We start from the raw sequence: 24,941 nt of genomic DNA, 5'->3' as shown, positions 1-24,941 counted from the left end.
GAATGATATTTTCATCTTTCTTTCCTACCAACGACAATTTGTTTAAATGTTAGAGGGACACACACACACATATTCTTTAATCTTTGCGGCGATTATTTTCGAAAATTTTCTGCCCATACAGCCCCTATTCTTTACAAATGCTATACATATAGGGGTTACAGCAAAAAAATGCATCCTCACCAGGCACTAGGTGCATACCTACCTTACATCTTTTTAAATGATTATACTAGTATTACTATTTTACATTGTATATGGATGGTATACAGGGCGTCCCAAAACTATGGGACATCAAGGAAAAGTACCATAAATATCGTAGATAGGATATTTTACTAAAAGACGACATTATTTTAATTTAAAAAACGATATAATATGCATTTATATATTTTTAAATAATTACACGGTTAAACCGGGAATCGAGCCCGCTACACGACAAAAAAAATTACCCTGTAGCTTAATCATACCGATCGAAAGGCTTCATCATAAGGATTATTTTTTGCTAAATAACATAGTGTCAGAAATAAAAGGAAGACCATGATTTTTATCATTTTTAATTAAAAATTAATCAATTTAATGTATCAAATGCTCAAAATTAGTCCCATTCTGTTGAATACAAAGTCGCACCGCACTGACCGCACTCTTTTGATTATTTCGCTAAATTTCACATCAAATGTTAAAATTCATGGTCTTCCTTTTATTTCTGACACTGTTATTTAGCTTAAAATAATCCTTATGATGAAGCTCTATCGGTATGATAAAGCTACAGCGTAATTTTTTTTTCTTGTGTAGCGGGTTCTATTCCCGGTTCAACCATGTAATTATTTAAAAATCTATGAATGCAGTTTTTAATTTTTTTTTTAATTAAAATAATATCTTCTTTCAGCAAAATATCCTATCTACCAGTGTTGGCCGAACGTTAATTGCAATTGACCATGAACCATTACAAATTGAGCCGTGAACGGTAATGGACGGTTAGAGTTGACGGTTCAACTTGTACTGGTTAATGGTCAAGAATTTTCAATTGCATTAACGTTTCGGCCAACATTGCTATCTACGATATTTAAGGTACTTTCCTTTGATGTCCCATAGTCTTGGGACGCCCTGTATAACATACAAGTGCAATAGCGCCACCTAGCGAGTAGCAACAGAAGTAAGACCTTACATAATAATAATTTACACACCAAGCCCCATGACTGACTGAAGTTACTGCCTTTGGTTGTTTACGTATAGATGGCGCCGCAGTCTATGTACCTAATCAATGATTAATTACTAGGATGAAATACCTATTAAATAATAATTTTATTACTTCTCATCATTAAAAATGCAAATGCAGTGTTATTCTGTTCAAAGAACAAGGTTAAAAGTATCATTAATCTATTAGTTGGTGTGGCCATTGTTTTGTAAACTTGTCGAAGGCGGTAATATGCGTGCGCATACGTTATCAGCGCAAAGCGCTTTAGTTTTTTTTAAATATGAAGTAGGACGAACATTTTTTTTAATTTTTTCAGGAGGTATGTATCAAGTATGTATTCTCTTTCGATCCTGATAGGAGAATAAAGTGTCTCAAAATATCCATATAATTTTTCTTTATTCCGTTACCGTGTTACAAATTCTATGAAAAATTATAACGGAATGGATACCTATACATAGATTTGAAACTTTTTTCCTCTCATAATAATCAAAAGAGCTCGTGTTTTTGAGAACAAATATAACATACAATTTTCAAAAAATAGGCGTGGACAAATTAAGTTTAAAAAACATTTTTGAAATTATGAAACGTAGTTTTTTAGGCTCATTTACGTTACATTGATAGCCATCCATTGTAAAAAGTTGGTGATGTCACCGTTTTGTACAAAATAAGAAATTTAAATCAGAATCGGGCTCCAGAGACTTAAAAGCTGGAAACCAGTTTTCGACCCCTTTGCTTTATTCCAGGCGCAAAAAAAATCCGACGTAAAGAAAACAGACTTCGTGTTAGAAAGCAATCATAATAGTAAGTATATAAATAATGCTTCTACCACTTTATTTTATTTTTTGTATATTGTGCATAAAAATGCCAACGAAACTATCTATAAAAACTGTGATCGGAATTGATTGATTGAAATTATTTAAGAACGTATGGTTGACCAAAGTTTGCTTTCTGATAAGAACAGTTGAACAGTGTAACGTAAAGCGCTTAAGCCGCTTAAAGGGGCAACTTGTTGGCAGATATCGTACGATATCGCCCAAAACATAACCTATAAACTTCAGCCAGTGAACTAAAGCAATGCTGCCATCATCTAAAACCCAGTATTATATACATTACAGTGACATAATGACATTACACCAGATTCACTGGTGCTAATCAGACGTGATATAGCATTACACAATATAATTCATAAATAATACGCGTAATGTTAATATTTTTAGGTTAAGTTTATGTGATCGTGAAAATAACTGTCTGTTAACAAATAATTCTAAGAGAAGTGATATTGTGATTTGAAAAATTAACAAACAAAAAATAGTTATTCTGGATTCGACGACCTCCAGCCAGACTTGTAAGTATAATGAAGGCTAAATAAATAATGCTATTCCAATGATGTAAGAAATTTATGACTTAAATATGTTATTTAATTTTGTAATATGAATTATTAGAAAAAGATGATTTGTTATCAATTATAGATGTGCACAATGTTTTAATTTTAAATGATTATTATATGATTTTGTTATCGTAGGAATTTCAGTTAGGTATCAATGTTATAATTTAAGTGTTTTTTTGTAATAAAATTGTTTAATAACGAGTAAGTGACAAATTCTAATTGAACTAGGTACGTATTCTAAAAAAATTGCCTAATATTATAATTTATTTATTCATATTTTTAAATAAAAAGTAGGTAGGTATTGCTTTAACATGGTAGGTATATTTTAAGAAATCATTATTCGCTCTACTAAGGTACCTACTCATATTTTTTGCAATAGGGCTAGATTTTTTTCAAAACTATAGTATATTTTTAACACGCTACACAAGCCAGTATTTCCTAATATTACAATTATTACAAATAATATATCATTTATATATGTAGGTACATATCATCATTTGATTTAATTAATTTGCAGTAATTAGCATTGAAGTAATTAACTATTTATTAATTTACTTACTAATATCAAATCATTATCTAATAATGATAACATTTTATAAAAGGAATCCCCTTCTGCGTATCTTTTAGTTTTATTATAAATACCTGTATACATGCTTTATCCTTAACTTTCTTCTTCATCTTGATAGATACCTAATTACTAATTAGGAAGTAATTAAACCGGTGTAGACTGTAAGTTTAGTATGTAAGTATATTATTTAAATGTGTCTTTATTTTTTATAAGAAATACCTATCCTCATATATCTCCATTATAATAAAAACCGGCCAAGTCCGAGTCGGACTCGCGTTCCAAGGGTTACGTATATTACACAATTTTTAACAATGTATTTTTTATGTGAAACGTGAGTGAAATCTCTTTAAAAAATCCGTAGGGGCCGGATCAAAAACTGTAATTAAGTCCGATTCACGCTTGACTGTACATTTCTAATAGGTTTTCCTGTCATCTATAGGTATAGACCTATTTTATGTATTTTTTTCAAAATTTTAGACCTAGTAGTTTCGGAGATAAAGGGGGGGGGGGGAATGGTCATTTTTTGCCTATTTTGTTGAATAACTTCTAAACTGTTTATTCGAAAATTATAAAAAATGTATATTTGAGATCCTTACAATAAGCTCTTTCATTTGATATGTAACATGATATAGTTTGAAAAATTTTCTTTTTTAATTTTTTCATTTACCCCCCAAAAGTGGCCCCCATGTTTAAAATTCATTTGTTTACGTTACATGTCCGTATTTGGGTCACAAACTTACATATATGTACTAAATTTCAAAATGATTGGTCCAGTAGTTCCGGAGAAAATCGGCTGTGACAGACGGACAGACAGACAGACAGACGCACGAGTGATCCTATAAGGGTTCCGTTTTTTCCTTTTGAGGTACGGAACCCTAAAAATGTATATTAGGTAGGTAACTTCCGATTGAGTTCGGTGCATGATATTTTAGCAATCATCAGGTAGTAACTAAGTATATACTTATACGAGCATGTATTGGGTGTGTGTTTTCCCTAGACGTCGAAATTAACGTTGCGTTGCAAAACATTTATATCGGACGCACTATTGCAATTTGCAGGTTGTGCTAGGTAGAAGACCAGAGAGCCTACCGCGAACCACGTTCGACGTGTTGCCTCTCTGTCGCACTTGTAAATTCGTACGTAAGTGTGACATGGAGGCAACACGTCGAACGTGGTTCACGGTAGGCCCACAGCGCATAATAAAATTGTATAATTCAGCATAAAATTGATTTGAAATAGCAAACTACTCAAAAATTCTGTATTTACCTGCTTTTCCCGTTAGACTATCATCAGACACTCACGTGGCAAAGGCATTGAACTTGACAAAAAACTTTGATTTGAGATTTGAATTTTACAGAACGGTTTAGCAAGTAAGTAGGTAGTTGAGGTACCAAATTTTATCAAGCAGGAAGGTATCTACCGTTTAACTGAGACGGTTGGTAATAAGTTATTAAGAACGCTCTATGTAAAGATATGAAAAAGAGGTATTTAAAATAGGTACATACCTGCATTTTACACCCTAAAGTTGTAAAATTGAGGGTTGAAAGCATAGATATAAACTATGGATGAGCGCATGCATACGAATTGCCTGTTGCGATCTTCATGTCAGAAAAAAAGCGCCATCTGTTACACACTGCGTACAACTACGTAAGCTCGACGCTCGACGCTCGACGCGATAACTTTGTATGGGCGTACAAGGCTTGTTAAGTTTATTCGCGGTTTATATCACAGGAGCGTCGAATAAGTTTATGGTTGATTAAAACTATATTTATTGTATTAAGATGTACGTGTATAAGTATTGTATTAAAATGTAGGTGTAATGTGACAATACTACACCTTATAAAACAAAGCACCCCGCCGCGTCTGTCTGTTTGAATGTTTGTATTTATGTTCGCGATCAACTTAAAAGCTACTGAACGGATTTTCATACTGTTTCACCTATCAATAATTCTTGAGGAAGGTTCTGGTGTATAATTTGTTAACCTGTGCGAAGCCGGGGCGGATCGCTAATAATGTAGAAAAATATGGAATAGCATGAGTCCGTGGTCCGTGGCTAGTGACTCTTCACTGGTTAAAACGCATAAGATGGATTTATGGACGTTTCTAGCTATAATTTGTTACGTTCGTAGGTACATTAGAAAAGAGGTAAACAATCTTGACGTGTCTTTTATAGAAAAGCGCTACTTAAAAATTACTGACTATTCTTTATGAAAGCAGAAGAATGTAAATAATCGTATATGATATTGATTTATATTTATAACTGTTACACATTTTCCGTGACTTATTTTCAAAAGTGATTTTCAATATAATGGCACGTTAATATTGCTTACTTTTTTTCTAATGCTAATAAAAACGAATTATTGAGAAGTCATCAGACATCATGTAAAGTCAAGGAACTTGAATTAGAGTCGGACCAAAAAAAGTCTACAGTGAATTTGATCGCCCACGCAGTGCAAATGTCATTTATACGTCATAATTTCATAGAAGTTTAAATAACAAATAAAAACACATAAAAATAAAATAACACTTGCACTGCGTGGGCTATCAAATCCGCTGCAAACTATTCTTGGTCTGACTCTATGTAACGTTCATGCCTTGTCTGAGTAGTAATATTCAATTTTAAAGCCGGGATGCGATGTAGTAAGGTAAACGTACTAGTGCTCGACATGCTAATGCCCAATAGATGATACATTGTGATTTTGTTGTCACCTCTATTGACAATGCCTTAAGTTCCAAGATGACATGTACTGGGACCGCGTCTAGCTCCAGTACGTATACCTTACGGGAATCAAATTTCTTTACAGTTTGCATCAAATAAACAACTCAGTAAAGGAAGAAAATGAAAATCAAAAAAGGACAATATATAGTTTTAAAAGGCCAAGTTATAAAATTATGGAAACAGCAGTTTCAAACATGTTTTCTTCTTTATACATTATTTTTAACAAATGAGTTTTAATCTTTAATATTTTCTTTAAAATAAGGGTCATTACGTTGACGAATAATACCGCTCCAAATTTCATTTCGTGTTGGATCAAAAGGAAATCTGCAATATTTCAAACAAATTCATATTTTTATTGTTAAAGGTAATTAATTACATGTCAAGATTTGTTACATAATATTGGATGAAATTTAACTAAATGTAAAGTATATAATCAGTTCAAATACAAATGTCAATCAGAATAATTATATTAAAAATCATAAAAATGTATCTTAGATTGTATGTATGTATAAACTCTTTATTGTACAAAACACAAATTTATGGCACAGGATAGGCAGTACAAAGGCGAACTTATCCCTCTAAGTTTCCGTTATTCTACGTTATTTTGTGATGTCATTATCGTCTCAGGCGGCAATGCAATATTTTAAACATTCGCGCCGTGCGGTGTGCCGCCCTGTGTAAGCCGGCTCTGTCAAGGTCAAAAAGTTGGCCGAGCTACTAGCTACAGTCCGATAAGTACCTCCCGCGCTTTCGCGCGTAAAATGCGGCGAACAACTGTTTCTATCAGTTTCTTGCTTGCAAAACAGGTAGAGTAAAAAAGAAGGAATCTATACAGCGATACAAACATGATGCAAAAATATAAGTAGGTAATTAAAAGTAATAAATACAGCGATGTGAATTAATCGGTGTTTAAAAATGCGCGCTTTGTTGCTAGCGCTTACCTATTAAATTTTTTTGAGTTTTACCAACATTTAATTAAACACTTATACCTGACATGAATTAATATATATACCTAAATTAAAGTGCGTATAAGTCCCTATGTCAACGAATAAAACAATAACAAATATTTGATCTGGTTATTTTGAATGTTTTTAATAATTATGTAAAACAAAACGGGATCAAACTCTGTAAAACAGACAATAGGTACTTACTTTAATTTCAGTAATTATATTCGGTAGGTAATGAACTAATCATATTTAAGTAAATTTACCTATACAAATTACGCATTATGCATTTCTACTTCATAATAACTTCCAAAGAGAAATTACGTCCTTACAAGGTTAATGTGTTAGCGCTATGACGTACGAGCGAACATCAGTAGCGCGTGAGAATGAAATAAAATTATCTTTTAAAATTGGGTTTAAGCAATAAATAAACGTAATTGGAAATTACTTACCGATGATATGAGATCCCATCTTTTTTCTTACACTTCCGATCATGATTTTTGCACCCTTTTACAACGCAATGAGGCATTTTTATGTTATGCTGCGTGACAACTTTCTACTGCGCAACTCGCCACACGACTGAGCGCCGTGGTGTGATAAATGCGATTATCACACCCATGTAGCGGCCCCCTTTTCAGTGCTCGTTAACCGCGTCCTTACGAAGTAATATATATGTCAATGGTTGAAAGCTTAAAATTTTATGTGAGAACTTGTCAATCGTGAAATTTAAGTGTTATGAGTAGAAAGTAGAGAAGGAATTTTAAACCTTAATGCATTTTTATTCAAGTTTTGACATTAAGATGTTTACAAAACCGTTTCCCAGGTCGACATTTACACACACCTGTTAAAATTTTAATTATTTGACATACATATACATTATATATAATACCTAATGGGGACAAAAGAGCTGGCAGCTTTCTCGCTCAACGCATAAGCGTTGCGATCCAGCGAGGAAATGCTGCCAGCATTCTTGGCACTATGCCCCAGGGGCCCTCTCTAGATATAGATTTTTAGGTATTTTTTTAGGTTTAGTTTTAGTTTTGTAGGTAGTTTTAATTTTAGGTTATTTTAATTGTAGTTAGTTTAAGGGCCGCCCCACATCTAGCGTCTTTCGAGCGTCGGCGTCTACAACTCTATGGCCGCTGCTCGACGCAACGTCGACGCAACTGCGCAGCGACGTCATTTTCCATAGCGCTGACCAGACGCCGACAGACGCCGACGCTCGAAAGACGCTAGATGCGGGGGGGCCCTTAGATTTATATTCCTGTTTATGTGTTTTAGTAATTTATACCTAATTATCTTACTGTCTCTTGTAAATACCCCGTGTAAAGGTAAATGAACCATTTAACCTAATATAAATTATTTTTCTCCAATATGCTCGGAAATGTTCACCTTACTGTAGCAAAAATACTACGGGAAGTTCTTCGTTAATGTCAAACTCTAATTAAAAAACATCAAACTATCGCTGTCCTGTTCTAGCGGACGGGAAGTAAAAAAACACTACAGTAATAACTTATTACTGTAGTGTTTTTTACTTTTTAATAATATAAAACGCAAACGGCCACTTATTATTGCCGCGAGCCGCTTCTACACGACCCGATCAGCTATCATTTCACGTGTATGATCGTGCGAATACTGCTTAATAAAATCAAAGATTATTTTTATATTTTTTTTAAATCTCATCCGTGTTCATAAAGCTTATATAGTTTGTCAAAGGACTTTTTCATTTCAAACATAGACAAAGAGAATCATACTATCTTTGTCTTACACTAGTACTAGCACCCAAAAGAAAAGGATGGGTATAGTTTTCCTGGTTCTTACTGACTGAAAAGTTGGTTTGACCAACTATATTGCACAATTATATTGAATGAACGAATACTGAATGGCAGAATAAGTTTGTAACATTAACTTTAAAAAAATAATTAAAGAGGGAAATTGTTTTTGACATTTTGGATGTGAAAGTTTGATTTGAGTGATGCTTGATGGTTAAATAATAATTATTTTAGCTTATTTCCTCGCATGTTTGGAGAAAAGCACTATATATGCCTCGGCAGGAATAGCAATTCGTGGATTCGTCTTCTTTGTCGGACTCCGCTTCGCGTCGTCCGACAAAATCGAAACTCATCCACGAATTGCCCTTTCCCGGCCTCTGCAATAATGTACTATACTTACCTACTTCAAAATTATTACTAAAATACTTTATTTAACAGATTAATTATTGTACTTGTATACGTAGTAGCCAATCGTGTCTTAGTTTATAGAAATGATTGAACCAAATTGCTTCATACCACATGGTTAATTTTGCAATTGATAATTGACCACTTTTAATAATCTTGACCCGAAGCTGATTGTGGATGGTGACAAAAAGTTCCTTAATCATTATAGGTTCAGACAGCTATATGTATATACGTCATAATTTCATAGAAGTTTAAAATAACACCTGCACTGGGTATGCTATCAAAATCGTTGCAAAATTTGGTCTAACTTTGACAATTACGTGAGTAACAGATTTATTTACTATGGTTCGATAACTTTTATTATGCGATGACTTTACATTCAGCCCAGGAGAAGGTCAAACTAAGGTCATAAGGATATTTGTTGAAATATCTTCAATCCTCAATTATTATATCGCAGCAAATGTCGGAAACTGTTTAAAAACCTTATTTCTCGAAATGGTTTTCGAAATAGAACATTTAAAAAATATGAACAATCCTAATTCTAATAATTACCTTGGGTAATGTCATTACAATTTTAGGTTAATTTTCAAGAAGCGATATAAACCGATTGCAGATGACAACTAAATTGAAATTTCAGTCAAATATACGTAAGATATTGTATTTTCAGGAAAAGATGGCGCAATCGGTTTTCGGAGTATGGGACTACGCGATAATGGCCTTAACAATGATTGCATCCATCGCAATTGGACTATATTTTCGCTTCAGCGGCGGAAAACAAAAAACAAATGAGGTTATTAACTTCCTAAATTACCAATGGGCTACTGTAATTCAATCACTATTCAGTAACTGTACTATTAATATCATTTGTTTTGTTTTTTGGTTTAAATTACCTACAAAAACTTTTAAGACTACCGTCTCTATTGTTTACGAAATTATGCAATTAGTTATTTCATACGATAAACGAATTTATTTCATATTAATATGTGTATATATGTATACTCTTTTTACAGGAGTATCTTCTCGCAGATCGAAACATGTCTATACTGCCCGTGGCAGTTTCCCTGATGGCATCTTTCATGTCGGCCATTACGCTTCTCGGGGTGTCATCAGAAAATTATTCCTATGGAATGCAATTCGTCGTCATCAACATATCGTATGGCATGGCCACGCCGATCGCAAGTCGGTATTACCTGCCAGTGTTCTTCGGGCTACAGAAGACGAGTACTTATGAATACTTGGAACTGCGCTTCGGGCCTCACATACGAATGCTAGCCTCCCTCACCTACACTTTACAAATGGTGCTCTACAACGGTATTGTGCTATATGCTCCTGCTATAGTCCTCGAAGCCGTCACAGGCCTGGACAGACTGATATCTATACTAGTCGTTGGATTGGTGTGTACTTTCTACGCAACTTTAGGCGGAATGAAAGCCGTAATCTGGACTGATCTTTTGCAATCCCTATTGATGTTCGGTGCTGTGTTCAGCGTAGTTGTATTCAGTTCTGTACAGCTTGGAGGCTTTGGGAAAATATTTACAATTGCGAAAGAGAGAGGAAGGCTTGAGTTTGACAGGTATGTTCTTTAATACAGCTTTAATAAGAAAACAAAGTAATGTATGTGTGAACTTGTCTGCTTATACTATTATTTTGTTTTTCAGTTTTAGTTTCGACCCGACAGTAAGGAATACTTGGTGGTCACTGAACTTCGGGGGTTTGATCACCTATTTGTCTCTGTATGCGGTTAATCATACGCAGGTAAGTACTACTACTACTTATTCTAGCAATGTTTTAATCAAGAGCTGATAAACCATGGAAAGTATCCTCAAATAATATTTTTAAAGCATACGTAGCTTTGGGGTCATCCATTAATTACGTCACACCAATTTCTAGGTTTTTTTACCCCTCCCCCCCCCTTGTCACACTTGGTCACATTTGGCAAACCCCTCCCCCCCTAGTGTGACGTCACATTTTTTCTACGAAATCGCCAAATCGAATTAAGTAAGTACCTAAGTATGATTAATATTTTATCAAAATATTTTTGACGATATAAATATTAGTAATTTTATAACCCAAAACTGCATAGGAAAGAAAATTAAACGACTAAAAAGTATTTTCGTTTTAAAAACTTGTTATTTAAATGTACAGCGAACTAAATAAATTAAATAAATTTTCGGTTACTGATGAAGTTAAAGTGACGTCACAAAGTTTGTGTCTCCCCCCTCCCCCATGTCACAATATGTCACATTTTCTTGACCCCCTCCCTCCCCCTAAACGTGTGACGTAATTAATGGATGACCCCTTTATAGTTTTACCAATTTCTTAAAAAGATTCGTTAAGGATACTTTCCATGCTTTATCAGGTCTTGATTAAAATATTGCTGGAATAAGTAGTACTAGGGCTGTTGTAGGTATCACATTTATTTTTCTGTAACGACGAAATTCAAATCAGCAATTAAATAGACTAAGAAATCATACGTTTGATTGGACGAGAAAAACGCAAAGGTTAAAATACTTTCCTACTGTGTAGATTCAGCGTCTTCAGACGGTGAGAACGCTGGAGCGCTCCCAAGCGTGCCTGTGGTGGAGCTGGCCGGTGCTCTCCGTGCTCAGCATCTGCACGTGCATGAGCGGGCTCGGTATTTTCGCCGTGTACAAGGACTGCGACCCACTGGCGGCCGGCAGTATCACTAAGGTAAACTTATTTCTGGGAAGCCACTATCAGACTTGTGACTAAGGATTTGTGACTTACGGCAGGCGTGCCTCACTCCGCGATTCCGTCGCTTTGCTACAGGTAGCTAAAAGTCCATCCGTTCGACCCCAATTTTGGGGTTTGCCATAAGCCGCGCGTGGCGCTGTCGCCACCTAGCGGCCATATCTGTGCTGATCGTGACAGACGCGTTTTGTTACAGAGTGAGTCTTCTATACCTAGTACTATTATTTATTCTGTGCTTACGGGAACCAAGCGTCAAAAAGGCGTGTGACTTAAAATGAAAATGTGTCGTATATTTTTTTATACTCGAACTCTATCTTTATTGAGTGGAAAGATGGATGTTAGGCAATGTTATTTAACTTTGTATTGACATCGCAAAGATAATTGAAGCACAATATTAATATTTGAGGTAAACTTTTGTTTTTTAACCGACTTCCAAATCTCAAAGAAGGAGGTTATCAATTCGGTTGTATGTTTTTTTTTATTTTTTTATTTTTTTTTATATTTTTTTTATGTTTGTTACTCCATATCTCCGTCATTACTAGATCGATTTTGAAAATTCTTTTTTTGATTGAATGTATATGCATACAGATTGGTCCCGTTTTTGTCAAAACCCAGTTCTGATGATGGGATCCATGAGGAATCGAGGGAACTCCTCAAATCTTAAAGGCATACATATAGTGATTTTTGGGTTTTTATCAACAAATCAAGCATATACACCCAAAAAAGTGACATTTGATGAAGTGGAACTGCTGATGATGATCAGAACGGAACTCTTTAACGACGCATAGTTCACGGTTGGCGATTTGTCCTCTTCGTTATGTTTGTTAAGCAATTTAAGTTTGTAAGCCACATTTTTGTCAAGCTCGAGTTCTGATAATGGGATCCATGAGGAATCAAGGGAACTCCTCAAATCTTAAAGGCATGCGTATAGAAATTTTTGTATTTACATCAGAAAATCAAGCATTTTCATTAAAAACTGTTGCATTTGATGAAGTGGAACTGCTGATGATGATCAGAACAGAACTCTTCAACGACTCATAGTTCACGGTTGGCGATTTGTCCTCGTCGTTATGTTTGTTAAGCAAGTTAAGTTTTTAAGCCACATTTTTGTCAAGCTTGAGTTCTGATGATGGGATCCATGAGGAATCAAGGGAACTCCTTAAATCTTAAAGGCATGCGTATAGAGATTTTTGTATTTACATCAGAAAATCAAGCATTTTCATTAAAAACTGTTGCATTTGATGAAGTGGAACTGCTGATGATGATCAGAACAGATCTCTTAAACGACGCATAGTTCACGTTTGGCGATTTTTCCTTTTCGTTATGTTCGTTAAGCAAGTTAAGTTTTTAAGCCACATTTTTGTCAAGCTCGAGTTCTGATGATGGGATCCATAAGGAATCGAGGGAACTCCTCAAATATTAAAGGCATACGTATAGATTTTTTTGTATTTTCATCATAAAATCAAGCATTTATGTTAAAAACTGTCGCATTTGATGAAGTGGAACTGCTGATGATGACCAGAACAGAACTCTTCAATGACGCATGGTACACGTTTGGTGATTACGAATTTCGATTTTGACTTGGACTGGGACCCGGACTCGGACTCATACCCGGATCCGGTTCGGACCCGGATCCGGTTCGGACCCAGACCTGGACTCGGATCCGGATTGGACCCGGACTCGGACTCGGACCCGGACTCGGAACCGGACTCGGATCCGGACTCGGATCCGGACTCGGACACGGTCTCGGACCCGGACACGGACCCGGACTCGGACCCGGACTCGGACCCGGACTCTGACCCGGACTCGGACCCGGACTCGGACCCGGACTCGGACCCGGACCTTGATCCAGAAAACCACTATGATACCTTAACTAAATAAACAACTATGATTACCTACCATAAAATTTATGTAGGTATAAAGTACGATGATGCCAATCTTACTAGCCCCTCTCGCTTAAACCCCCGTACACCGCACGGCATGCGCCATTAAGTGGGTTAGGTTAGGTTTGAACTGCGATCCTCACAGAACCGAACAAGGATTAGGTTAGGTTAGAACTGCGAGCCTTACAGAAACGAAATGCTACTTGAAAAGTGGGTTTGATTAGGTTCGAACTGCGATCCGCACAGAACCGAACTACTATCTGAGGAGTGGGTTAGGTTAGGCTAGAACTACGACCCTCATGGCTCCTTCACGATGGGCCAACGCCGGTCACTCCAAGGGACGCATTTATGCGTTAGAGGGAGCAAGTGATATTGCTATCTCATTCTACCGCATGGCTGCGTCCCTTGGAGTGGCCGGCGTTGGCCCATCCTGTAGAGGAGCCACTATACAGAAGCGAAATGCTAGTAGAAAAGTGGGTGGTTTTACCTCCTTTTCTACATAGTGTACCATCTACAATAATCTTTCATCGGCCCCCATGGAAGTCGGTTTTTTTTTCTTAAAAATTATGTTTAAACAGGTAGGTTAAATTGTCTGCACGTGTTAGGTATACCTAACTAACCAATGCAGATAATTTAACCTGTTTGACATTGGATGACAAGACAATGACGTTAATGACAATGTCATATTACTGGGTTACAGTATAGGCAGGGCTGCGAAACTCCTGACTTCGGCCAAACTCGGCTCCGCTCGGCTCAGCATTGCTCTGAGCAATTTTTGAATCTTTGACAGCATGATTCGACCCTGAACCGCTGTTTAAACTTCGGTTTTGTAGGAAGTTTCCTTTCTTTACGGTAGTACTATTATTTATTCTGTGGTATAGGTAGGGTTTCTGCCCGAGAATTCTCGAGGCGGGAAATCTCGAGAAATTTGTCCTAAGTCGAGACGGGAAAAAAATTGTCTATGCCTCGAGAACTCGAGAAATAAATCTCTTGTGATAAGTAAAAAGAAAACGCGTATAACACGTGGTGTGTATATAGTGTATTTCTTTAGGTAGTTAAATTAATGTAAACAATGTTTTTTTTTTACATTTTCATGTACTTAAACCATTTACTACTAGTAGGTAGTTATTTAACCAACCAAATAAAAAAACTGCCTTGATCCGTCCCCTAGCGTTCTGGCTTCAATCGATTTTCATGTTTTGAAACTTTTGAACTATCTTGACATTCATGACGTGTGTTTTTACTGAAAAACGCTATTATTTTTTTTACTATTACTTATGAAAGCAAAATAATATAAAATATCGTATATGATTTGTTAATTGTTACATATTTGCCGTGATTTATTTTTCAAAAGTGTTTTTCAATACTTACCGTTTTATTAGGAAGTCAAGATCTCGTATCTTCTTTTTAATGCAAAAGTGAATTGCCTATAGGACCTAGGATGTATTAACAAAAACCTCAAAACTAAATTACTATTGATAAATTAAATCGTCCCAATATATTCCTATTAGCAAAATATCTCAATTGTAGCAGCTTCGTCGCTACGTTCAGTAAGTATTAATATTACCTAGTAAAACTTCTGTAAGTTTGTCACATCAAGTTAAATTTATTAAGATATACACGACAAGATAAAGATATATTATACACTATATTAGCATATCACATCGCCGTCGCGCACGCCTGCACCTATAGAAGTATAGTTTTTGTTTGAAACGAGCAATTTAAGGTGACTAAAAATTTACAATACGTTTGATTATTGATCTCACCTACGATTCGCGTGAGTCTTATTTGTAAAAAAGCAAAAAAAATGGAAATAACATGGTGTTTTTACAACTTTCAAAATTTCTCGAGATACTCGAGAAACTCGAGAAATCCTGGTCGAGAATTCCCGTGCCTCGAGAAATCAAAAAGGCCGAGAAACCAGAAACCCTAGGTATAGGCTATAATATTAGTGTTATGTTGCATGATAGATGGACCAGCTAATGCCGTACTACGTGGTGGACGCGATGAAATCCGTGCCCGGCCTGGCGGGTTTGTTCGTGGCGGGTATCTTCAGCGCCTCGCTGTCCACTGTGTCAGCCGCCTGCAACGCTCTCGCTGCCGTCACGCTCACTGACTACGTTGGCAAGTATGTGAAAACAGGCCGCGTAGCCAACATGCCAATCACTACACTTCGTAGCGATCGAAACGCAACTGTCGCACTAATATGAAAGAGTGATAGAGAGACACAAAGCGTTTCGTTGACGAAGCGATAGCGATTGTCACCTTGGCTAGTATTGTTGTCTACGTGACAGCGTGATAAAACGGTGCCCGTCACTTTCTATCCCGCGGAGTTAAAAAGTGACAGTTATTTTATCACGTGGATAAAGCAATCCATAATAAGCCAGCTGGCCGCGTAGCCAAGATGCCAATCGCTTACGCTCCGTAACGATCGAAACGCAACTGTCACTGTCGCGCTAATATGGAAGAGTGATAGAGAGACATGACGCTTTTCGTTGACGAAGCGATAGCGATTGTAACCTTGGCTAGGCCGGCTGATACGGTAGCTTTAGCATTATGAAGTCCGCGTCACTGACTAAATTTTTGCGGTGATTGATTGATTTGGAAATAAAACGGGCTAAGCGGTGCGATGATATTCAGACTGATAGGGGGTTATATATTACTGATACTGATATCGATGAATTAAAATTAACTTACTTACTTCTCAGGGATGAAACTAACTTAACTAAAATAGGTAACATAAAGGCGATTTTCAATCTGACCTTTGAATATTCCATGCTACTCAAGAGGAATATTATCGTAAGTATTTTAAAACATTAGATAATAACTAGTCGCCTACTAGAGTACTAAAAAGGCTTAAAGAATAATGTCAAGTAAACAAACACACAGACAGCAAATAAGAAACATTGTTTAGCATGATAAGATGCAACATTAGACAAGGTAATTTGCAAGGTATTTGCATATTACAGTTTTTAAATGATATCAATCATATTAATGCAAATAATTCTACTTCATCATTCTCTTGCCCTTGTCCCATTCACTTCGGGTCGGCGCAGCATGTCTTTCTCTTCCACACTTCTCTGTCGCCCGTCATTTCACCATTCACCAAATAAATGCAAATAATTCTACTTCTTGTATGTACCTAAGTCTTAAAAATAAAAAAGTAGCTAGGTATTCACGTTATGTGTATCTGTTGCAAATATTTTGAGTACCTAATGTACCTATTAAACTTATACCAACAAAGCCAATTTTTTTTTGTATATTTCAAGATGGTGCCACGTGCGTGTCTCGTACATCCCCTGGCTGACGAAGCTGGCTGCCTGCGGATATGGCCTCGTATTCCTGGCTCTGGCCTTTGTGGCTGAACATTTGGGAGGCTTACTTCAAGCAGCGCTCACCATCTTCGGAGCTGTCGGAGGACCAATGCTCGGAGTCTTCACTTTGGGCATGTTCACAACCTTCACTAATGAAAACGTAAGTGAAAGTCTTCATGTACCTGGCTGTGGCCTTCGTGGTAGTACGTCTGGGCAGCCGCCCAGCTTCAAGCAGCGCTCAGCATCTTCGGAGCTGTCGGAAGACCAATGCTCGGAGTTTTCACTTTGGGCATGTTCACAACCTTCACTAACGAAAACGTAAGTGAATGTCTTCATGTTCCTTGCTGTGGCCTTCGTGGCCGAAGGTCTGAGCTGAGGGGCTTACTTCAAGTGACCCTCACTATCTAAGCTGTCAGATGTTCGGAGTATTCACCTTGTGCATGCTTTTTACCTTCGCAAATGAAAAAGTAGTGAAAGTTCTGAATCTGAATGCAAAGCAAGCAATATGTAAACCTAGTTCTGGCATGGATAATTCAAGCTAAATGGTACGGAGTCACGGCATACATGAAAATGAAAACGTAAATTTCTATTTGCAAATAATAGAAAAGATATTAAATAGATGTAAATCTAATAAGTCTTACTAGATCTTTCAAAACAAGTAACATTTACGGTTAATGAAGAACCAAAGATTTTAGCTTAAATAAATATGTATTACGAGCTATAGTTGTTAATAAAAAAGCCGTTAGGTAAATACCTACTGGTTACGTAATACCAGTACCTACGACTAGTCACTACTTCAGAGCAAAAAAGTAAATAAATACGTAGTTAATCTTACGGTTGGCTGCAATTCTATAGAACCACGTTATATGTAATTCATGTTGTAGGTACACAAATCAATTACTAGAATAATCTAGTAATCTATAAAGATTTCGTTGAAATAATTAATGGTTTACGAGAAAATAATTGCACACAGATTTGTAGATTAGTGAAGGTACCTATACACTTTTTTCATTTCATGTTATTTTTATGTCCTGTTAAGTTTAATAACCGAAAAAATTAAATCGCACGTACAAACAGCAACACTCCTAACTGTACATCAGTGGACCTTATTACAAAAGGCATAAGGTCCGCCGATGTACAGTTAACAGTGTGGGCGATGGTACCTATTAACGTCCTATACATGCCCTGTTAAGTTAAACGTAAGATTTTAATCGCACTATTAACTATTTACTTCAGCAGTGATGGTGATCAAAAATCTTTTCGTTATAATTCCAGGGCGTTTGCGTGGCCCTACTCAGCGGGATGGCTGTAACACTGTGGATCAGTTTCGGAGGCCCGCGGCCGCCGCCCGTCAGTCTGCCGGTCAGCGTCGCTGGGTGTGCTGCCAACATTACCCTACCAGAGACTCGGACGACGGATCCCAGTGACTACTTCTACTTGTACAGAGTGTCTTACTTGTGGACTAGCCCAGTGAGTAGAAATGACCTGTGGCCCATTTTATAAAGCTACAAGTTACAATTTACAAGCGGAAGTCTCTTTCTAACCCTATGTTTTAGAACGAGACTTCCGCTTGTAAAATTGTAACTTGTAACTTTATAAAATAGGCCACTGTTATTCTCCCAACAACTTGCAATTAAAAACACTTTTCTAGGTCTCTGTCTCTTTGAAAGTAGAAAATGAGAAGACCAAGGCCTAAATAAAAGCAAATAAAGTACAGAACAGACAGAGGCTAGGCCCTAAATTTAGCACCGATAGTGCTGATACTCGTTCGCTTTTACGACGCGTCGCAGACTGCGGATATTTTATTCGAAAAATAAGGTAAACGCACTGGTGCTCGACGCGGTCCCAGTACATGTCAACATGTCATCTTGAAACTTAAGTAATTGTCAATAGAGTTGACAGCAAGGTGTCATCTATTGGGCATTAGCATGTCGAACCTTACCAACAGAACGGTGCTGATTCCATCCAGATATTCCGCCTCTCTGGTTTAATCAGTGATTAAAAATACTTGGTGTCATTTTCAGATAGGATTAGTATGGGTGCTGGTGGTAGGTTCACTTGTGTCACTAGCGTGGAAGCGGCAGCACCCGTGGCAGCGAGCTGGTCGCAAGCATCCCGACCCAGCACTCTTCACACCGCCTCTCGCTCGCCGGTTGCGACACACGCAGGAGACGAAAGCTGATGTACAGGTATGAATGTTTTTTTAGAAGTATATACGGGTCTATGCCAAAAAGCCGCTATTGACCGGTATCCAAAAAAAGGCAATTGGCATGTCCCTGGCCAGCCAGCTGGGAGTCCGATTCTAACAAGGTGATATTTTTAAACCAGAAATGTCACTGTTGGCAGCTGACAGCTCAAACATCCACAAAAGCTTCAGAATAATAAATTAAAATCAGAATCGGGCTCCTGGTATTGCACGCTCGATGGTTTCTACGCTAGCCAAAAATTAATAGGTACAGTCTGGCAAAAAAGAGTAGAAATTAAAAAGTGGCAACACTGTAGTGTCGTCCCTTTCAAACCAATTTATATAAGAAAACGGGACGACACTACAGTGTTGCCACATTTTAATTTCTACTCTTTTTTGCCGGACTGGATTTCTACTGCGAGGGCAAACTGCTTCTAAACTTCAGCATGCGCACAACACACACGCGGCTTACCCACTTCAAGCAGCATGCCTCTTACTTATCTTGTTATGGATTTATCTATAAAGTGTGACGTAATTTGACTATTGGATTACGTAAAGTCAGGTTACATTGGGCTTTAGCTATTGGGATTCATTCTGTGCAGGTTTAATTATTGCATTAAAATTATATCTTCAAGTGGTTGATTTTAGATGTCCATTCGCGATATTTTTTATAAGACCCTTACGATATACGTAACGTGCTATTAATGTGGACCAAAGTTGGTTCTCTGTTGGGTGAATGTAACTTGAGCTACCTTTCACATTTATATGAATTTCAAAAGCATGAAGCAGGTTATTTGTATATTATTTTACGTCTTCGTTGCTCTTGAGTCTGAAAACAAATTAATAACGATGAAGTAATCCCTAAATTACCATTGCTTGTTGGTCTTCTTACCGATTTATACTTATATTTTGCTTATAACACTGTAGCGCATGTTTGGCACATTCCTACGCAAGTCACGAAAGTAGTTCACGCACCCATGCTTCACTGTGGGATTTTACTAAATATATTTAGAGAAATAGATTTATAAATCTACATGTTAACATTAAGCAGTTTACAATAGTTATTTGTTTTACAAGGGGGCAAAGTTGTTGTTTAACTGCTCGTGCTAATATTGATACCCGAGCAAGCGAAAGATTCCAAAAAGCGAAAGATTCGAAAAATGGAATTTTGAGCGTTGCGAGGGATTCAAAGCACGAGGGTTAAACAAAATTTGCCCCCGAGTGAAACACAAAATTTTTCACCACACCAACCCGAAGCAAATATTAAATGTAAAATATCAAACAAAATCAACCCAAATCAAATCCAAATGAATGTTATTAAATATTTATCATCCAAAATCATCATTTAAAAGTCAATCCTACCAGCAAACATAAGAAAACAACTCAATATTTGCATTTGATTACTTTGCCTCACATGTGGATAAAATGCAACTTTGCTATTTGTTTTTGAAGTGCAAAGTAATTCTTTCCGAGCTGGTGTGGTGAAAACAACTTTACTGGCATGGTATGTCCGTACTGCCCGTGCGCTGCAGTGGGCGTCCAGTTTATATTATTTATTATTTAGTTTGCTATTTCGTCTTGCATGTGCATGCTTCCTTAGTGATCTGTTATAGATGGATGCCTCCTATCTATGAGCCAGCTTTACGCGTCGGGTTTTTGTGAATATAAGAGGTATGTCATAGCTTGTTAAGTCTTACAATACAAGTAGTGCTTATTATTTTTATGCTCATTTAACTGCATGTCTTTATGCTTGCTTACAATTTGAATTTGGATAGGTACTATAAAACTGCATTGTGCTTAAGTATAATTATTGGTATAGATTTACTCTGATTTCAATATAAAATGGTGTTAATTTGATATCGTCTATATTTTATGTATGGGTGTTATTTAAGACCACCGAAACGATGAGATACAATGTCCTTATCGATAAGAAATGATCTGACAACTGATGTACAATTAATCGACCTTTTGACCCCATCGACCATACAATTCGCATGACAATCTACAGTTGCCATTACCAAAACTTATATACAATAATACTTATATAGAAATGACTAGGTACACTTATATTCAACGGTTTATTTTTTGTTTTCAGTGCGAGCTGTTAAAGCGGTGAGCAACCGAACTGGCTACGTAGTGTAATTTATTTATGTTTTGTATCTTGAATTTAGATTTATGTCATAATTTAAGTAGCAAATGGTAAAAAAGTAGTAAATGTAAAAAAATGAGTATATGATTTTCTTTTCAGTGATATTTTAGTCAGACAGACAATTTTTTTTAGTTAGGTAGGTGAATACCTAATTAATAAACTATAAAATCGATATTTGGCCGTAATACGAGTCTCGAATAAATTAAAGCTATTGCTTTTGTTGTGATTGTTACACCCTTATCTTAGTGAAAATACTTATACATATACACTCGTAATAGTAGGTATAGTCGTTCGATTTGTAGCTGGCCCAAAACGGCTAATCCTTTGTCTATTGTTAAGTAAAAGGCATATATGCGGCTATATTTAATTGTTATTCAGTGTGTAATGACTTCAATGGATACTTACGTAGTCACATTCCTAAATATAGGTAAATATAGCCACTAACCCCATGCACCTTTGTGATTTACAGGTACAGTTCGACATAAAATAGTAGAAAGTAAATAGACCAATACAAGTCTGCAACGATATTGATAGCGCACGCAGCTCAAGTGTTATAATTTCATAGAAGATTGACGTTTAAAACAACACTTGCACTGCGTGTGCTATCAAAATGGTTGCAGGCTTTTCTTGGTCTAACTCTAGGTACGTAGAGTCAGTGCAGAGTTAGCTTAAACGGTATCTGTTATTTACCAATTTACTTATGATAACTCAAGTACTTAATAATTGTAATTGAAATTTTTAAATTTCACCATATTATCCTAAAAGGTCCAGAGTGTTAAGTAGGTAAGTATAGATTTATGAACGGTAGTATCCAAGTAAATTCAAAGAATATCCAGGGTAAATCACCAAGGCATATTTCATGATATTATTCATATATGTATTTATTTTAGGAATATAAATAAAATACTGTAAATTTCGACACTTTATGGTCTTATTATTATACTATACAGGATACAACAAAATAGTGGAGATCCGTTTAAGGGCATACCTATTCAGTATCGTGTTCTGGTTAGGGAAAAGTAACTAGATTTTTTTTTTGCCGCGAAAAAAAAACTCCTATGGGGCAGGTCGTCTTAAGACGGCTATTCTTCATGCAAAGGCGAAAAATTTTCTTCTACTTTTTCCTAATCAGAACACGATACCAAATATGCCCTTAAACGGATCCCCACTATTTTTGTTACATCCTGTATACTTAGTAACGGTGTTGAAAAAATACCCTGTAATAAACTAGTAATATGACAATATTATTATTTAGGGTACCTACTTATTTTTGTAGTACGGTAGTAATTGTGCTTGACAATAACCATTTAAGAGTACCGTAATAGATATTTACAATACAAGTGCGGAAAGGCGATTCCTATGTTACTATGTAGTTTAAGTACTTTAAGTTAAAACACGACCCAAGGGATAATAGGGACTTCCTACTTTCCGCACTTGTATCGTAAATAATAAATAACTAGGTATTACTTTGATCCCCATTGAGTAAAAGTGCTCTAACAGTTTTTAATATAAATAATTATATACCTACCTAACCTATAATTATTACAACCTCATTATTATAAGTGTTAGAACAGGATAGTAATGATTTAATAATAATAAAAAAAAAACAAAGTATGACGACCGGTCTGGCCTAGTGGGTAGTGACCCTGCCTATGAAGCCGATGGCCCCGGGTTCGAATCCTGGTAAGGGCATTTATTTGTATGATGATACAGATATTTGTTCCTGAGTCATGGTTGTTTTCTATGTATTTAAGTATTGTATATCTTTATATATTAAGTCTGTAAGTCTTTGTACAGTGAAACCTGGATAACTGGGATCTCAAGGGACGAGCAAATTTTGTCTTACTTAAAGAGGTTTTACTTACTTACTTACCCAGGCTCCCAGTTAGCCAGGTACAAATAAATTTCTGTCTCATTTACAGAGGCTCCCATTAATAGAGGTGAGAATAGAGGATATATCTCAGTTATAGAGGTGGTTAATAAGGTATTTTGTAATTACCTTTAAATGTTTAGGTAAAATAATCCTTGTCCCTAAATATTTTTTAAGTCTATTTAAATATTTCTTTGAATTTATTTTGAATGATTTTCCAAAGGATAGATTTTTTCAATTAAATTTTATACGGACGGAAGACGCAATGAGTATTATAAATTAATTAAACGAAAATTTCAGCTTTCGTTTCGATAGTTTTAACTACATAAAGCAACTAAATGAAACTTGAAGTCGTTTAGACACAATTAAGCAAATGCGAGATTTGTGGATAGACTAAGAGTTAGGAAGAATACGGAAATAGATCAATAAAGTCCAAGTTAGAGAGGTCATAGATTGACGTTATCTCAGATACAGAGGTAATTCGTATAAAATAAAAAAAAAACAATTAGGAAAATGTAATCTTATAAATATAGTCTCAGTAAAAGAGGTAAAATACACTCTCTGTCTCAATTGTAGAGGTAAATGTGACTATAAAATCACAACAACTAATCCCAGTTATAGAGGTTCTTTTTTTCTCACTAACAGAGGTAATTCAGTGCTAAAGTGTCGGGACCGCACCATGAGTTCCAGCTATAGAGGTTTCTCACTTATCCAGGTCCCACTTAACCAGGTTTCACTGTATATTATATATATCGTTGTCTGAGTACCCACAACCCACAACACAAGCCTTCTTGAGCTTACCGTGGGGCTTAGTCAATTTGTGTAATAATGTCCTATAATATTTGTATTGTATTTGTATTTGTATGTACCTAGGCACATTTTGAGGTAAGAATGTTATAAATGAGTTTATGTCGGCAATTAATGCACTGCACAGCTGTGATAGTTTAACGAGAAAACGATCTTCCATTGCTTATAAGAAAAAAGTTATTTATTGAATAGTAGGTGTAAAACTGAATTTTTAATATATAAGTTTGTAATATTGCTATTTTAAGTATTAGGTACGTTAAGAGTGAACCTCGAATGATAAATGTTGCATTTTTAGCTACTTATTTATATATTAATTTAGATAATAATTAGATGAATGGTGTTAGATGTTGTTTTATGGTAAATATAATGAAATTTGGACGTTTATTGATTGTGTTTTTTTTTTAATCATGATCAATCTCAATTCATTTGTTATTACATATTAACAATCTACGAAAGTATCATTCTGATCAAATCTAGAGCATTGTATAGAGCTACAATCATAGTACTTACCTGTATCAAGAATGTTTATATCTTATATGAATACGTGGTATTTTTAATAAAGCTGTTATGCATAAAAATGTATAAAAACTAAAAAATATTTATAAATAAAGGACTAATACATGTTATAGTAAAATGCAATAATTTTACTTATTTTTAAACACATCTCATAGATACCTGAACATATGAACTACATGACACTCCACATTTAAGCAAATCACATTTTAAGTTTTATCCCTATTCACCCCAGCCATCCCTATTCACCCCGGTTGACTGTACCTATACTTCCTTAAACTGCAGCCGCACATATCGCCCGGGGTTGCCTGGAGGTTTTCCTTTTATGTCGATATCTTCTTCGGAGTAGCGATAAGTTTGCGCGGTGTTTATATTCCAAATATGGTATGACAAATATCCTTAGAGAATATAACCAATTTTTTTTTGGTTATACAGTGGAACCTGGATAATTGCAATCTCAAGGGACCGGCCATTTTTTGTCAATTAACCAGGTTTTTCATTTAAGCAGGTCGCGTCAATTAACG

General features: G+C 36.0%; 1 protein-coding gene across 2 annotated transcripts; it reads left to right on the top strand.

The window, feature by feature from the left end:
- Positions 1 to 2,307: 2,307 nt before the first annotated feature.
- On the top strand, positions 2,308 to 24,441 carry LOC134664422 (putative sodium-dependent multivitamin transporter). Of its 2 annotated transcripts, XM_063521059.1 has the most exons (11): positions 2,308 to 2,534; positions 9,652 to 9,774; positions 9,995 to 10,557; positions 10,643 to 10,739; positions 11,511 to 11,675; positions 15,550 to 15,707; positions 16,849 to 17,053; positions 18,169 to 18,363; positions 18,918 to 19,082; positions 20,692 to 20,749; positions 21,174 to 24,441. In XM_063521059.1, exons 2-10 carry the CDS (start codon positions 9,658 to 9,660, stop codon positions 20,710 to 20,712), a joined length of 1,686 nt encoding a protein of 561 aa, XP_063377129.1. In that variant the 5' UTR covers positions 2,308 to 2,534; positions 9,652 to 9,657; the 3' UTR covers positions 20,713 to 20,749; positions 21,174 to 24,441. The 2 variants fall into 2 exon arrangements, with proteins under 2 accessions (XP_063377129.1, XP_063377128.1); XM_063521058.1 differs by lacking the exon at positions 20,692 to 20,749.
- The last annotated feature ends 500 nt before the right edge of the window (positions 24,442 to 24,941 follow it).

The sequence above is a fragment of the Cydia fagiglandana genome, chromosome 5 (assembly GCF_963556715.1).
Source record: "Cydia fagiglandana chromosome 5, ilCydFagi1.1, whole genome shotgun sequence".
Lineage (NCBI taxonomy): Eukaryota > Metazoa > Arthropoda > Insecta > Lepidoptera > Tortricidae > Cydia > Cydia fagiglandana.
The sequence above is the reverse complement of the archived record's forward strand: the minus strand, read 5'-3'. Positions and strand labels throughout refer to the sequence as shown.